The sequence below is a fragment of the Hyaena hyaena genome, unplaced genomic scaffold (genome assembly GCF_003009895.1).
Source record: "Hyaena hyaena isolate Hyena2069 unplaced genomic scaffold, ASM300989v1 scaffold_56, whole genome shotgun sequence".
Lineage (NCBI taxonomy): Eukaryota > Metazoa > Chordata > Mammalia > Carnivora > Hyaenidae > Hyaena > Hyaena hyaena.
Window position 1 is genome coordinate 1,065,710 of NW_024080688.1, and position 17,090 is coordinate 1,082,799.

General features: G+C 46.3%; 2 protein-coding genes across 4 annotated transcripts in view; one reads left to right on the plus strand and one right to left on the minus strand.

Moving 5' to 3' along the window:
• Nucleotides 1–1,066, plus strand: part of RAF1 (Raf-1 proto-oncogene, serine/threonine kinase) — an 80,782-nt gene extending 79,716 nt beyond the window's left edge. For all 3 annotated transcript variants that reach the window (XM_039231404.1, XM_039231405.1, XM_039231406.1), the window contains one exon: nt 1–1,066. In XM_039231404.1, coding sequence (XP_039087335.1) covers nt 1–144 — 144 coding nt within the window. In that variant the 3' untranslated portion in view covers nt 145–1,066.
• The window catches only part of MKRN2 (makorin ring finger protein 2), a 27,360-nt gene continuing 11,230 nt past the window's right edge, over nt 961–17,090 (minus strand). The window contains exons 2-8 of the mRNA XM_039231407.1: nt 13,746–13,874; nt 12,313–12,494; nt 10,893–11,197; nt 9,615–9,829; nt 8,142–8,252; nt 2,621–2,765; nt 961–2,440 (exon numbers count right to left, since the gene is read on the minus strand). Coding sequence (XP_039087338.1) covers nt 2,303–2,440; nt 2,621–2,765; nt 8,142–8,252; nt 9,615–9,829; nt 10,893–11,197; nt 12,313–12,494; nt 13,746–13,874 — 1,225 coding nt within the window. The 3' untranslated portion in view covers nt 961–2,302. The remainder of the gene's footprint in view (nt 2,441–2,620; nt 2,766–8,141; nt 8,253–9,614; nt 9,830–10,892; nt 11,198–12,312; nt 12,495–13,745; nt 13,875–17,090) is intronic.

The window sequence follows — 17,090 nt, forward strand, 5'->3', positions numbered from 1 at the left end:
ATCCTGTCTTCCATCGAGCTTCTCCAACACTCTCTGCCGAAAATCAACCGGAGTGCTTCGGAGCCCTCCCTGCACCGGGCGGCCCACACTGAGGACATCAACGCCTGCACGTTGACCACGTCCCCTAGACTGCCAGCCTTCTAGCTGACTTTGCACCTGCACTCAGGCCACCAGGGGAGAAGGGAAGTCAGCAGGCACCACCTTTCTGCACCCTCTTGATGGAGGCAGAGAGCTCCTTTTCAGAGAAGAAGCTGCTGCTAAGGACCTTCTAGACTACTCACAGGGCCTTAACTTCATGTTGCCTTCTTTTCTACCCTTTCTGGCCCTGGGAGAAGGAAGCCATTTGCAATGCTGGTTTGTCCTGCTTCCTCCCTGCAGCGCCCCCCCCTCCCCCTCCCCCCCAATGCTCATGAGCCAAGCCTTCTCCAGATGCACAGTGGCTGCAGTTGGCAATACATGATCTGGGGCTCCAGCTACTGGCTAAATGAGTATTTTTAGGGCAAGAAAAAGCACTCAGAGGGGAAATGAAGGTAGCAGACAAACCAGCCCTGATGTGGACACATGGATTTGGGGTATCAGCACCTATGTGGAATGCTTAGCACGGGAAGGACTGTTCTTCAGAGCTAGCGGTGTGGCGCCAAACAGGTAGTTTTGCACATAATGCACCAAACACCCCAGGACTGTCGAGACCACGGCCGCCTGAAGGAGCCTGCGTTGGTACTATGGACCTTGACTTCGGGGGCACTTCCTTTCCTTGGAGGCCCCCAGTGCATTGGGACGGTTTTCCGGAAGAGGCACTTGGCCTGCCCCTCCCAGTCTCCGCCCTCTCAGGGAGCAGCCTGCCATCATGCTGAATCCGTCTTCCAGGAGCTGCCCCCATGGGGCGGGGCCGCCGGGCCAGCCCTGCTCTTTGGTCACAGCGGTCACAGCACGTGTATGCAAGGAAGCCAGGAATACAGGTTTTCTTGATGATTTGGGTTTTAATTTTGTTTTTATTGCGCCTGACAAAATACAGTTATCTGATGGTTCCTCAATTATGTTATTTTAATAAAATAAATTAAATGTAGGTTTAATGGCTGTTTCTTCCCTTTTAAAGTAAAGTAATACTGAGCTCACAGCTTGAACTCTCCCATTTGTTCATCCTCCTGGAACAAGAACTCAAGCAGCAGGAAACAGGCCCAGAGCCTCCACTGGGAAGGAACCTAATTCAGTCTTTGTGCTGGCACCCTTCACTAGAGTTAACTATAAAAAATGCAAAAAGCAAGCACTCTAAACTCAGGTAAGAGCAGACCTTTTTCTACCTATACTTTAATGCATTTTATAAAATATTTGGTGTCTATAGCTATTTATAAAAATAGATTAAGGGTTGGGGCAAATTTGTTCTGATTCACAAAATTATGTTCTTTCAATTAAAGTCACCACTGACGACAGATGACTTGTTCTGTTCAGGACGACTGCCGGGTCAGAACTAGAAACTGCCAGGTGCCATTTAACTTTTTATAAAATTTCAAATCAAAGCCAGGCTTCCAGACAGAACATGTGGCTTCGAGCAGGGGCCACACAGAAGAGCATGTGTGCATGCTGAACTCTGCTAAATTACCCTTGGGGCGGGAGCCCAAAGACAGCCCCAGGAAGGCCCACAGGTGACAGGCGGGGACGAGTTTCCCTGGAGCACGTGGCCCCAACACCAACCAGCAATGGGTGCCTGCTACTTCAAGAGCCCCCTCCTTCCAGGGAGTTTACAGAACACACGGCAACAGGACTCCTGCTCTGATCTGGGACACTGAAGGGCACAAGTTTATGCTAAGCTGTGTGGTGCCCTCTTGTTGATTTATACAGAGCTTTCCAAGAAACGGTTTTTGACTACACAGTAAGTACACTAGGGAAATCCACTGGAGAGGATCGTTTTATAGGGGGGAAGGTCCTTTGTTAAGAAAAAGGAATCTGCACGGGGACTGTTTCTAGGGAGCTAAAGCTCAAGGAGGACGGGAGCCAGGTTGCTTTTAAAAGCAATCAATCAAAACGCCATCTGGCTGGTCAGCCGGTCCCCCTGAGGAGCTTGAGGTGCAGCTAAAGAGATCAACTATAGAAGTAGCGATTCCATATACTCGTTGGGTTATTTTATATCCTTCACTCCTCCCACGGCTGTAATAATGGAGTGGATGAGACCGAGGTCAGCTACATCCCCACTCAAATTCAAGCAACACACCACCTCAGGTCGCAGCGAAGGCCACTCCGCACACCCTAGCTTGAGGAAGGCTCGGCCGGCAGAGCCCAAGTTGCAGGGGTAACCGTCTACTCCTTAGGGTTCTGACGACTCCACTCCAGACAGGTGCATGAAGAGGTCCCCAAGCTCTGTCATGTCGACATCTTCAGTACTGGGGACGTGCCGGCTTTCCCGGTTCTCGATGAAATCCCAGAGTCGCACTGAATTGAAGAACTGCGAAAAGAGCCAGCGAACATGCCCGGTTGTTACTAATGGTAACGTGAGGGCCAGATGCTCTGTTTTCCTTTTCCTTACCCCGTTCCCTGCTGCCAAAGCTATCGGAGAAGGGCCCAGGAGGAGTACCCAGAAATGCCACCACGTAAGCGTCCTTGCCAGAGACGGCAAAGTCCTTACCCTCACAGTGCCCTCAGAACTGAGCTGCTTCCGAGGCTTCTCGGGCTCTGCCAGCCGCCCGTCAGGGTAAGCATGACGGTAAAGGCATTTGCTTCCAAATGGGCAGGTGCCTTTGCCTTGCTCAAAGTATTTACAAGCTTTTTTCCTGAAAAGCAGAAAGAAAAAGTCAAGAGGATGGTGGGAACGCCCGGGCCCCACGTGAACCAAGGTCTTCTTCCATTCCTGCCCACGATGCCAGAGCTAGGTGAGCCTTACCCATAGGTGGGGAAACTGAGGCTCAGGATGCTGACTGCTGCCACTTGCAACATGTGGCCTCGCACAGAACTGAACCTGCATGGGGGACCCCACTGTTCGGAGCTTGCAATGCTCCAGAAAGGCCTTTGGGGGGAGGACAGGCCCGAGGGCTCCTCGGAGCCGGCTGTCTGGGCTACTCTGCTCCCCTCAAAGTCCCAGCAGGAGCACCCCAGGGAAACTTCCCTTCTTCTGAGCCAGCAGTGATGTCAAGTGACCCTGGGAGCCTGGACTGAGGAGGCTCAGGAAAAGCAGGGAATTTCAGCAGCTGCCCAAAGTTACGGGTCTCATTACAAGTTCCCCTGGTCCCCGCCCTCTGCATCTAGAGCAGGGCTTAACTCTGTGTTATGTTAACTCTGTGGAGCCCTTCCCAGGATAATGTTTTGTAAATGGATAAAATAAAATGCACAGGTCTAAAAAAACAAAGCAAAAAGTTCATTTTCCCCCCATCTTCAAATCCTCCTACCTATAGACCCTTACATTTAAGAACACCTGCTCCTCAGGAAAAACACAACAAAGAGAGTTCGCATTTCTTCTTGCTTACATGAAATCTGGCGTATATAATGAAATGGTCCCACAGTGCAGAAGAGGTGGAGACGCCCCCAAAAGGGAAGAGGGCATCTGGAAGTGTGAGGAAGGGAAGTTGCGTGGAGAATGCCAAATCCCCGCAGAAAGGGCAGGCTGCTACCAGGGGCGCTTGGCGTACGTGACCGTGGCTGATGACAAAGAAGGGAGACTCCTTGACACCAGGGTCTGTCTCCTCAGACAAGGGGCCGGCAGAGACCGGTGGTGAGGGTCTCTGAGACCTCAGAGCGGCACAGAGAAAGCTCCCTCATGACTGTCCACTGAAGGAAGGAGCACCGCGCTCCCCTGGGCGCCTGCTCCCAGCAGGTGTGACCCCGGTGCGGGCACAGTCCTGCCGCGGCCTCCACGCCCGAGGCTCTGAGCAGATCTTCAAATGACCGCTCGGGGGCTGAGTTCGCAACGGCCTGCTGGACGCCGGCTTTCATAAACTCAACAGGTTCAAAAGCGGATTCTCTAGTCGTGCCCCCTGTATAGCTGCTTTTTCCTTACCTGGTCACCAAGGACCGTGTACTCTGTCTCTGTCCTCAGCTCTCCCAGCTGTTACTCCTCCTTCCGCCCCCACACCGCTGGAGCCACCGGGGGTGCGGTCCTCTGCTACCCACCTGCCACAGTCGTTTCCTAATTGGCCGCCATCCCACCAGGTGCCAGCCTCTTCACACTGTGACCGCGGAGCATGCCACACAGCGTGTCACTTGTTCTGCCCCCGAGATTCCACTCCAGTCTCTGTCCCTGCAGGTGCTACCATGTCGTCTACACACCTTTCAACCCCAGGGCCGCTGCTCCCTGGTCACAACACGTGCACCATTCTGTCACCCCACTCCGGCCTCACCTCCCTACACACACAGCCATTCACGTGTCGTGGCGCAGGGTCCCCATGCTGCTTTCCCTGAGGCCCCCAGGAGCATCCAATGCTTTCTCTGTTGTGACACATGGTCTGGGCCTCTCATTAAGAATCTGTCACCAGAAAAAACATGCACCAATATTGCCCTTTTGGAGTTTTCATTGAAATTACCTTACGAATCTCTACTTGATGTCCTGCACTGGTGCTTAGCTTGAAGGGGCCTGGCCCGTAGCAGATGAACACTACGTGTGTGGGGGACACACAAAAACCCCACCATCAACAGAAACTAAGGCTAAGAAAGACCCAAAGAGCAAAAAGAATTTACAAACTCAGGCCCTGCTGCTTCCTAAGGTCCAGCCCCTCTGGCTGTGCCACTCCCGCCCTCTGGTGGACACACAACACCACATGCGTGGGGACCAGTAAGGAGGAAAATGACAAGCTGTTAGTGACTGACAGGCAATCTGAAGGAACCATGAAGAAAGGTGACATGGTGCCCTGCAGTTTAGTACGGCCAAGCACACTTCTACCAGACTGACCCTTCTCCAGGTAACTAGCAATAAATTTTTTTTTAAAAACCTGAAGGCAGCACGAGGATCCCCAAGAAATTAGGCACCAGGAAGAACAAAATGGCAAAAGGCATTTTTTTTCTTCTTTTGAAGAAAAAATAGCTCTTAGCTGAGCTTAGAAATGTTGCCCAAGGGGCGCCTGGGTGGCTCAGTCAGTTAAGTGTCTGACTTTGGCTCAGGTCATGATCTCACGGTCTGTGCTGGGCTCCGTGCAGTCAGTGTAGAGGCTGCTTGGGATTCTTACTCTCTCCTCGCTCTCTGCCCCTCCCACACTGGCATTCTCTCTCTCTCTCTCTCTCAAAATAAATACATAAACTTAAAAAACTGTTGCCCAAGACCTGGAGTTTAAACACTTTACTTGCAACAGAAAAACAACATTTTATTGTCTGACCTCAGCCAACCCAGAGTGTCTACAAGGTAATGCCGGCAGTGTCCAGGCTGTGATCCGGAATGAGTCAACATATGAAGAATAAGGAAAATGCGGCCCAGAAACCAACTTCAAGATGACAAGGAGTTCAAAGCAGCTACTACTGGAGAAGATGAACAGTGAGGAAAAAAAACAGAAAGAGAGGCACCTCGGTGGCTCAGTCAGCTAAGCATCCGACCGCGGCTCAGGTCATGATCTCACAGTTTACGAGTTCGAGCTCTATGTCAGGCTCTGTGCGGGCAGCTTGGAGCCTGCTTGGATTCTGTGTCTCCCCACCTCTGCCCTTCCCCTGCTCACACTCACTCTCTCACAAATAAACATTAAAAAAAAAAATTGGAAAGAAATGAACAGACCGCAACACTCACTGGGGTAATATCAAAAAGTCTATCACATGTAATTAAGAGTTTCAGGAGAAGACGAAACAGGGCAGGGAAAAAATATGATGGCCAAAATGTCCCTAAATTTGGTGGATGACAAAACCTTACAGACTCAGAGGCAAATACATAGTACAATATGAAGAAAATCACTCCCAACAAAAGAGCAAACTGTTGAAAACCAAAGAAGTGAGACAATCTTGAAAGCAGCCCTAGAGAAATGACACATTACAGTGTGAATGACCAGACTTCTCCGAAACTAGAGGCCAGAATATAGTGGAACAGCATTTGCAAAGTACTAAAAGAAAATAAAGAAACTATTAACCCAGAATTGTATTAACTGCCAGGAGAAGACAAAGACAGAGATAGGACCGATCAGAACAATACATTCAATGAAAATACCCTTTAAGAATGAAAAGAAAAGCTACTTCTGCTAAAAAGAACACTAAAAATTCATCACCAGCAGGTCAACAAACGTTAAAAGCAGTTCTTGAGGCTGAAGGGAAATTATACCAACTGGAAAGAATTATAAACCGAATCAAAGAGCACTTGAAATAATATCTGAGTAAATATAAATGTTTTTCCTCTTAAAAAAAATAATGTAAGTTTTAAAAGGCAAAAATCATATTACCTTGCTGGCTTCTAACATATGTAAATATTACATAGTATAAATGTTTTATAAAGTTGCAGCATACAAAATATGCAAAACCTATTTAAAAAAAAAAATCCATCTGCTTTGTATACACTAAATGAACTACCAGAAAGTGAAATTAAGAAAACAACCTCATTAACAATACCTAGGACTAAATTTAGCAGAGGTGAAATAGACTTGCACACTGAAAAAACTATTAAGACAAAATGAAAGAAATCAAAGGCACAAATAAATAGGAAGTATCCCATGCCCATGAATTGAAGAATGTCATTAAAATGTCTACACTCCCAAAGCAATCTGTAGATTGAAAGCAACCCCTATCAAAATTACAGTGGCAAAATTACTTTTCACGGAAATAGGACAAACCACCCGAAAATCTGTATGGAAGCATGAAAGACCCCAAATAGCCAAAGCAATCATAAGAACCACCTAGCTGAAGGCATCCCATTTCCCGATTTCAAGCTGTACTACAAAGCTATAGTAATCCCAGCAGTTTGGTACTAGCATAAAAACATACATAGTTTAGTGAAACAGAATAGAGGGCCCAGAAATAAGCCCACACACATATGGCCAATTAAGTTATGACAAAGGAACCAGGGCTATTCAATGGGGAAAGGACAAGCTCTTCAATAAAAGGTGTTACAGAAACCGGACCACTATCTTACAGCATACACAAAAATCAGCTCAAAACTGAAGACTTGAATGTAAGCCCTGAAGCCATAAAAACTCCTAGAAGAAAACATAGGGAGTTCACCGTATTTAGCCATACTCTTTGTGGATCTGCCATCAAAAAAAAGGCAATGAAAACAAAAACACGTGGGACTACATGAAACTAAAAAGCTTCTGCACAGCAAAGGAAACCAAACAAAATGCAAAGGCAACCTACCGAATGGGAGAAAATATTATAAAGAACTCATACATAAGAGCAAAAACAACCACATTCCACATAAAAATGGGCAAAGGAACGGAATAAACATTTTCCCCAAAGAAGACAAACCAGTGTTCAACAGGCACATGGAAAGGTGCCCGACGTTATTAATCATCAGGGAAATGCAAATCACAACCACAGTAAGCTATCACCTCATGGCTGTTAGAAGAGATACCTATCTACCCTTCTACGTTTGCTGTGACATTATTCACAACAGCCAAGAGTCAGAAACAACGCGTCTGTCAACAAATCGTCTGTCAACAAATGGATAAAAAAGATGTGGAATATACATAGAGTATTATTCAGCCATGACAATGAAGGGTATCTTGCCATTTGTGATAACACAGGACCTGGAGGGCATTATGCTAAGTGAAATAAACCAAAGAAAAACAAATACTCTATCACTTATATGTGAAATCTAAATCCCAAACAAATGAAAATAGTCAAACTCAGAGTAAAAAAGTGGTTCCCAGGGTAGGGTAAATAAGGAAAAGTTGGTAAAACACTACAAACCTTCAGCTATATGATGAGTAAGTATCTCATGTAAAACATGGTGAGTATAGTTCATAATGCTCTAAAACTGAAATTTGCTAAGAGTAGAACATGGATGTTTTCACTCAAAAATGAAAACAAAAAAAGGGTGACAAATGTGTTATAATTAACTGGATGGAAGTGTCCTTTCATAGTATGTATGAACTCAGCATGATGGCACTTTAAGTATCTTAAAAATTTGTTAATTATACCTCAAAGCTGAAATTTTTAAAAAATTACATTATTACCTGTGGGGTTCAAGGTATGTAAAAATAGTGCATCTGCCAGGCGGGCACGGGGATCATGGCTGAACTCAAAGTACTTACCCCATTCCCTGTTTGAAAGCTTCAATCAACTCGTTCTTTTTATTCTGATCTTCTACCCAGTACACACTTGGAATTACAAACTCTGATATCACACGGCATTCTGGACAAGACCTGAAATTAGAACCAGGTTACTAGGGAGAGATGAAGTTACAAACCCTGTGTGCACTGCACCGCCGGCCCCCTTGCTCAAGTGCATGACCACTCCAGATGTTTTCCTACCCCAAAATTCCAAAGAGGGCAATGACAATCGTCAAAGAACTATTTTTTTCAAGTTTTTATTTAAATTACAGTTAACTAACCTATAGTGTAATATTAGCTTCAGGTGTAGAACCTTATTTACTGTTAAAAACATACCCTTCTCAACAATAAAAAGACAACCAGATTTGGGATGCCTGGCTGGCTCAGTCAGTAGAGCAAGTGACTCTTGATTTTGCAGCTGTGAGTTCAAGCCCCACCTTGGGGTAGAGATTACTTAAAAATAAAATCTTGACAAAACAAACAAAACCCCAAGCCCAATTTTAAAATGGGCAAAAGATTTGAGAGTAGGCATTTGTCCAAAATGGCCAAAAAGCACAGAAAAAGATGCTCAGTATCACTAGTTATCAGGGGAATGCAAATCAGAACCATAAGGTATCACACTTCATACCCACCAGGATGGCTAAAATCAGAAATACAGGGGCACCTGGGGAGCTCTGTTGGTTAAGCATATGACTCTTGATTTTGGCTCAGGTCATGATCTCATGGTTCCTGAGTTCCAGCCCCACATCCCACTGCTTGGGATTCTAGGTCTCCTCTCTCTCTGCTCCTTACCTCCTCGTGCTCCTTCTCTCAAAAATAAACTGAAAAAAATAAAATCAGAACTACAGACAGTAACAAGTGAGGGGGAGGGGAGCAAGCGGAGCCCTCATCTGTTGCCGGCGCAGCCGCCGTGGAGAGCAGTCCGGGAGTTCCTCAACATGCTCGACAGTTACCCTGGGACCCAGCAATCCCACTGCTGCCTATCTACCCAAAAGAAATCAAAATGTACATCCACATAACAACCTGCACGTGCATAATCATCGCAGCATTATTCATTATAACCCAGGGAAGGAAACCATCCAAACGCCAGTCAACTGACTGAAAAAAAACAACCCAATTTTACATACGAAAAAGAGTCTGAAAAGGTCAAGAGGTAATCAGCCTAAGGCAGACAGGAGTCAGGCCAGTGCCATGAACACCCTCTCTCACAGCCAGTCCCTGCTGAGTGTCCCCAGACACCCCTAAGGAAGCCACACAGGATTGGTTACCCATATTTTACAGGAAAAGGCACTTGAGCTAAAGAAGGCCACCTGATGCGCCCAGGTCCCTGCAGTCAGGGGCCAGGATTCACACTATCTTTGCCCTGGAGGAAAAGGGAGGGATGAAGCGTGGATAGAAGGCCCCAAATCTAACTTCCTTTGTGGCGTCCACAGCGAAGACCCCAGCTGCACTTACTTAATGATTGGGTTCTCAAACTGCTTGGCACACCTCCACTGCCGGATGCAGGACAGGCAGTACGTGTGGCTGCAGTTGGAGAGAATCCCGAATCGCCTCTCAGAAGCGGACGCCTTCTCGAGGACCACTTCCATGCAGATACTGCACACTTTGTCCTGACTTGCTTGGAAGGCAAAGGCCTTTTCCATCTCGTGTTCGAATGTCGACATGCAGATCTGAAGTATGGAGAGAGGGGAGGGAAACTTATCAGGGTCTGGGCTGCAGGGGGGCAGCCGCGGCCACACTGCCACAGGCAAGATCAGGGAGGACACACGCTCTGACTGCTACAGGCAGAGCCCAGCGGCCCCCACGTTCAGGACACAAAGCTCTCCCAGACAACAAGACTTCCAACCATCACTGGCCCAGCCCCTTGCTTTCCTAGCATGTTATGGTCACCCCCAGTTTAGAGTTGAGACCCCAGAGGTCCCAAACGATTAGAGGACCAGTGTGGGATCACAGGGACCCTGATCTCCTGGCTCTTCTGGGCGCTGCCTTTCCCCACTCTGAACCACACCAAGATCAGAAATACTGAATACTTAACTTGAAATACCAGGCTGGTAGTCCGGGGTCAGAGGTAAGCAGCACCACTTCTCAAGAGAACAAGTTATTTAATGGATTTATTCATTCAGTAAGTGGATGCTGAATACCTCCCGTGTGAAGCGTGTGAATCAAGCAGGAGAGCCAACGCGGAGTATGAAGACTGAGGCTCTGCCCTTGGGAGCTCACGGTGGACACAGATGGGAACCAAACCGACATGTACAGGACAGAGACCTCACCTAACCTGGGTGGAAAGGAAAGCTCTAATCCTGTGCTCCCCTGAACATGCCCGGGAAGACCAGGGAGAGTGGCAGACCGCACCCCCCCCCCACACCCACACTTTGCACACCATGGCCTGCTCGTCCTCACAAGCTCTAATGCTGGAGCTGCAGGCTCGTCTCTGTCTCTTACCCATCTTTACACTGAGCACAGAGCCGAGCACGAGGCAGCGCCTCCATGAACACCGGGAACCTAAAGACCTGAGAGTCCCCTCTAATACTTGGCTCCTCAAATTCTCTAAAACTCGGCCTGGCTGTCAAAATGACAACAGGAAAAAGGACTTGAAAACAGGGTATAAATATGCTAGGTACACACTGCAGATGATTATTGTCAGAAAGACGCTTACAGGAATACCAACAACTTTGTCGCTTAGCACATCTCAAATTTCTTCGAATGAGCTCACACAAAGGCCTGCATTTTTACCTTCTCGTGAGCTTTCCTTTGCTCCGGGTCGAAGGGGTGCAGCACTCGTAACCTGCAGATGTCACACATGTCCCCATGCAGGTAGACACAAGCGTCCCCAAGGCGGCACTCGCCCGCAGCCGCGTAGGGGCACAACTGCTGCTCACTGCTGCTGCAAGAGCTGCTGGCTTCTAAGTCATCAAGGCCACTCCTGATGGCATCGAGGTAGGAATGTGGCTTCATCTCTGGGCTGCTCTGGGGATCGTTGCAGCCTCCGGGATTCGTCGCCACACTCGGGCAAGTCTTCTCGGCCATGCCAGACAGATCTTAACACAGAACACACAGCACACACAAGAAATGAAAACTGGCCCACACTTCCTGGTAAGCAGTTAGTCAAAACCTAACAAACGAAGTAACCCTGACCTTGGGAAGTCCACTCTTTGGATCATACAATAGAAGGAATAGTATAAAATGTTCTTGGTGACATTCCTACAATCATGATTTTTTAAAAAAAGGAAAAAACATGAATTGGCGACACAGGAAAATAGCAAAACAGACCATGATATATGTATACAAAGGAATACTAAAAGTTGCAGTTCAAAAATGGTAAATCTGGAAATGTCAACCATGGACCAGTTAACACTAAAAAATATTAATGAGAAATTTATTTTTAAACACTAAAATAGAAGTCACAAGGAATTTAGAATGAAGTCAGTAGAACACAGTGCTTTCCTTTATATTAGTAAAGTTACCTATCATTTTCAAGTGAGTTACAATGAAAACCCAGAGTGAGCCTCTGGGTCCCAACTCCCCTAAGACCCTTCTCACACCAGGAGCTGGACCTTCTGGCCGCACACGCCTCCAGCCTTTTCAGAGAGGACATGTTTGATTAGCCGGATTGCTTGTTGGCTTGGGATGGAGTCCACCTATCAGTGCCACACAGTTCCAAGAACTAGAAATCCCTTCACCTGCTGAGGACCAGCCAATAAAAATAACTTTTATGGTTTGCAGCCTACTTCCTCCACAAACCCCAATATGCGATCCTATTACCAACGCCGTAACCTAAAATACCAAACACTGGCTGAGCATAAGAACTAAGACTATGAACTGACCTGGAAGTAAAACAGTGAAACATGCTCTTTATCAAAATATGTAGCTCTGAAAGCCTGGTGCTTCTCAGAACTGGGGACCACCCCATGGAGACAGCAGTGAAAACCTGACAGAAGGTCACTCTGATGTCCTGTCAGGCTGAACTTGGCAATCAGCCCAAGCCGAGGCCCAGTGCATCGCCTGAGTGATCAGCAGCCAAATGAATCTGATCTCAGGACGGTGCTGGGATCCGCCCTCGAACAGCTTGGAAGGTACCAGGCTAGGAGCCCTCTGACAAGAGAGGGCCGGAAAGTCACGAACGAGCAAGACCGCTTTTCACTCGCTCACTCACTTCGGTCTCGAAGTACCAGTGTTCTCTTTTCGCGTTTCCCAGGCTCGTGTAAGTTAGTTTTCACAATAGATGCAGTGAGGTCGGAAGCAGGGTGAGGACTGTGGAAAGCCGGGGAGGGCACGCCATGCGGCATGGTGCCCACAGCACCACCAGCTGCAGCAGAAGGCCTCGTGTGATCGTATCTAAACAAAACACACAGCAAACACGTTAGGGACACAACTACCTGCACACGGAACACACTTTCTTCTCCATTTGTGGAGGTGGAGAATGGGACAATCATTTCCCGTATTTTAAATGATAAAAGGCTTGGGGTGCCTGGGGGGCTCAGTCAGTTAAGCATCCGACTCAGGATTTTGGCTCAGGTCATGATCTCACGGCTTGTGAGATCGAGCCTTGCATCGGGCTCTGTGCTCACAGCACGGAGCCTCCTTGGGATTCTCCTTCCCCATCTCTCTCTGCCTCCCTCTCCCCCACCTGTTCGTGCTCTCTCTCTCTCTCAAAAATAAAAAAATAAACCTAAAAAAAACTTTAAAAAGTGATAAAAAGCTTATCAATTAATAAATGCCTGACAATTCAGACTGAGCGGTACATCGCCGTCTATCACCTACACTTAACGCGGCCTTAGGGGATGGGAGTCGGACAAACGAAATAACCCACGCCACACCAGAAATCCCAAAAAGTCCAGCCAGTTGTTGAACTGAAATCTTCTGAGACCCAAGCCGCGTTCTTTCAGCAGGTGTCCCCAAAGTGATAATGACGGCCAACGCAACAGCCGGACGGGACGTTCCCGGGCTGTCTCTCTGGGGCGCCCGCTGGTGGGGGAGGGACAACCTCCACCACCTACCGGGCAGCACAGGAAACAACAGATCAGCTCTTCACCGAGCACCTGAACTGGTTTCTGGAATGTTTTTCTGTTCAGAATTCACAAAACTTGCCTACAGATGTTGTGGAGAAAAGGCAGACTCTATGCACACACGTGTTCACCGCAGGGGCACTCACAGCAAAAGGACAAAAAGAAAAAACCCCAAAACAGTCAACCCCTTAAATATCTAAGAGAGGAATCGTGAATAACATGATGGTATGTTAACATTATGAAACATAGAGTTAGTTACATTTAGGAAATAAAGGAGCAGCTTAGGGGAAAACTTGACACGTGTTAAGTGGGGGGAAAAAGCAAGAGATACATACTGTGGGTGCAGTTTTATAACCAGAGCCCCATAAGAATAAGGCCTGAAAAGTGATTTTGAAAAATTACAATTGTTTTTATGGTAATAAAGTTGGGATTTCAAAACGATCTGCCATACTTTTTGTTGTCATATTACTTTCAAATTAAATGTTTCCCGTCATCAATACCCATGCTCCAGATGGAGGATCTGAGGCCCTGACAGTATTTAACCTGGGAGAAGAGCAAGGAGTAAGTATGGGGCCCTTGCCTGCAACGAGTCCCGTAGGCGCAGTAGCCCTTCTGGTAGTACTTGCAGATGGTGGACGGCTTGCTGTTCGCCAGGTCATGTGAGAACAGGCACTGACTTCCTTCCCGACACACGCCATGCATAAAGTACCTGCGGAGACAAAAGCAGAGGCGAGCAACTTTTAGCAGCTTTCTACAACTCTAAGATCCCCAATTCTTTAGCCCAGCATCCAAATGCTGATTATGCATGTATTATGTACCAAGGCTCTATTAGCACCAGAGATGTCCATATTTCCTGGATTCTAGAATGGTGATTTCGGACGCACAACTAATTCAACAAGATTTCTGGAAGGAAAATGATCCCATAAATTTGTTTTCAGATAACCCTCTCGATTTGAGGTGTTGCATATGTAAATGTGAGCCTCAGAACTGAGAAAATACTCTGAAAAACTGTTCTCTCTGTTCTCATGGGACTTAAAGGGTATGGTTGTAACGGAATTGGAAGACCTGGGCCTGGATCCAGCCCTGCCACCTAGGAGCAAGCCGCAAAACCAAGTCCCCTATGCCTCACTACTTCCATCTATAAAATGAAAATTACACTTCTTATGTTACTGGGTTGTGGCAAGGGTCAAGTAAGAGCGTGTAGCACCACAACACACATAGGTGTTCCACTGAGATGTCTAATTCTGGTCCTGAAGAAATAACTGGGAAGCATTCTAATTGCATCCGGCCAGAGTAGAGAGACCTGGCTGAATACTCAGCAAACAGCAGAGAGGCCCGAAAGGGATCAGGCCTTGGTAATAAAAGAGTCGTAAAGTAAAAAATATTTTTTAAAAATTTAATGTTTATTATTTATTTTTGAGGGAGAGAGGCAGAGTGTGAGTGAGGGAGGGCCAGAGAGAGAGGGAGACATAGAATCCGAAGCAGGCTCCAGACTCTGAGCTGTCAGCACAGAGCCTGATGCAGGACCATGAGATCATAACTGGAGCCACCCAGGTGGCCACAAGTATTGCAGACCCACTCTATTAAAAGCTTAAAAACAAGCTTCAAAAGGATCAAGCTGACAGCAAATAATTATCAGACAAAACCTACTTTAACAGTCTTTGAAGGAAGACTATAAAATCCAAATGCTCAAAAACACTCAAAATGGCATCCAATAAAAAATTACTAGATATGCCAAAAAGCAGACAAACGTGATCCATAACCAAGGAGAAAAATAAGTCAATAACAGGAATGACAAATGATGGAATCAGTAGACAGGGACTTTATAAACAACGATCATAAATATGTTCAATTATGCCGAGTATGAAGAGAAATGGAAGACATAAAAAAGAACTAAATGGAACTTCTGGAAGTGAAAACTACAATATCTGAAATGCAAATTACACTGCATGAACTTACTGGAAATTAGAGAGTACAAAGGAACATTTCATAAGACCCGAAGACAGAGCAATAGCAACTATTCAAATTGAAGCAGAGAGCGGAAGAAAGAAAGAAAACAGATTTTTGCCTCTAGCTATGAAGGAGTAAGGGACTTGCCCTCCAATTTAAAAAACACCAGAGGGGCGCCTGGGTGGCTCAGTCGGTTAAGCGTCCGACTTTCGCTTAGGTCATGATCTCCCGGTTTGTGGGTTCAAGCCCCGCGTCGGGCTGTGCTGACTGCCAGCTCAGAGCCTGGAGCCTATTTCAGAGTCTGTGTCTCCCTCTCTCTCTCACCCTCCCCTGCTCATGCTGTCTCTCTCTCTCCTAGAAATAAATAAATATATATATATATAAAATAAATAATAAATAAATAAAAAACACTAGAAAGCAGATCAAAATATAGGCAACAACTGCTCTGAGACAGGGACAAAAGTGAACACAAGACTGGTCCCTGAGATCAAGGAAACAAGGGACGTAAGCCCATGTTCGGCCTGGCTTCCTGCTGAGAGGCACCCCTGGGCCTTGGTGCAAGGAGGTGAGCCCCAAGTAGAGCACAGCAGTCTTGCTGAGCTGAACAGATTGGAGGTTCAAGGAGGCTGAGGGGAGCTCTTTAAAGAGCCTGTACAGAGTCACACACACATGATCAATTGGCTTCTGATTAATGTGTCTGGATAATTCAGCGGGGGAAGAATGGTCTTTTCAACAAATAATGCTGGACCCAGTATCTACACGGAGCAAAATGAAACTGAAATATTAGGTGTCTGCCCATGTGACCCAGTATGAATTGAGTAGAAAACACAGCCTGTGATACATTCTAGCCAAAAAAAATTTAACTTGAATCCAATACAACTCCAGATCTAACTTCCAGTGTGTAGGAAATGCAGGGAACTGAGAACAAGCTAAAAGCCATCACAAGAAAGCCATCAGATAAATACAAAAGAAGAGGCGGTATGTGGGCCAGGGTTCTTTAACAAGTGAGTGTCATGGAAGGAGTAGGGAGAACCTGAGTCTGGAAAAACAGTTTGATGGGTTTTGTAAAACTTAAATTTACCATGTGACTCAATAATTCCACTCTTGGCTGTTTACACAAGAAAAATAAAAATATATGTTCACACAAATACTTGTACATGAATGTTCATATAAGCATCATTCATAATGACCAAAAGTGTACACTTTTACAGTTCCATCAACTGGTAAATGGATAAGCAAAATGTTATACATCCACACAATGGGAATTATTTGGCAATAAAAAGGAATGAAGTACTGATGCATGCTACAACATGGGTGACCCTCAAACACATTAGGGTAAGTTAAATAACCCGAACACAAAAGACCACATGTTATATGATTCTACTTATGCAAAATGTCAAGAAAAGGGGCAGAGGTGCCTGCTGGCTCAGTCTGATAGAGCATATGACCTCTTTAATTAAAAAAAAATTTTTTTAACATTTATTTTTGAGAGAGAGCATGCACACACAAGTGGAGGAGGGGCAGAGAGAGAGCAAGACAGGCTCTAGGCTGTGTGTCAGCACAGCGCCCGACGCGGGGCTCAAACCCATGAACCTTGAGATCATGACCTGAGCTGAAGTTGGATGCTTAACCAACTGAGCCACCCAGGCACCCCAACAGAGCATGTGACTCTTGATCCTGGGGTCATGAGTTCAAGCCTCATCTTGGGTACAGAGCTTAATTTTTAAAAAAGGTGGGGGGTGCAAATCCATAGGGACAATAAGTAGGTAAGTGGTTCCCTAGGCTAGGAGAAGGCTGGGGACTGACTGCAAATGGGCATAAGGAGTAACTCTGGGGTGGTTAAAATGCTCTAAAATTTAATTGTGGTGTTGTAAAACTTGAAATTTACTAAAAATCGAGTCAACAAGTGTTGACTTGTACACTTAAAATGGGTGGATTTTATGGTATGTAAATGATACTTCCATAAAGCTGTTAA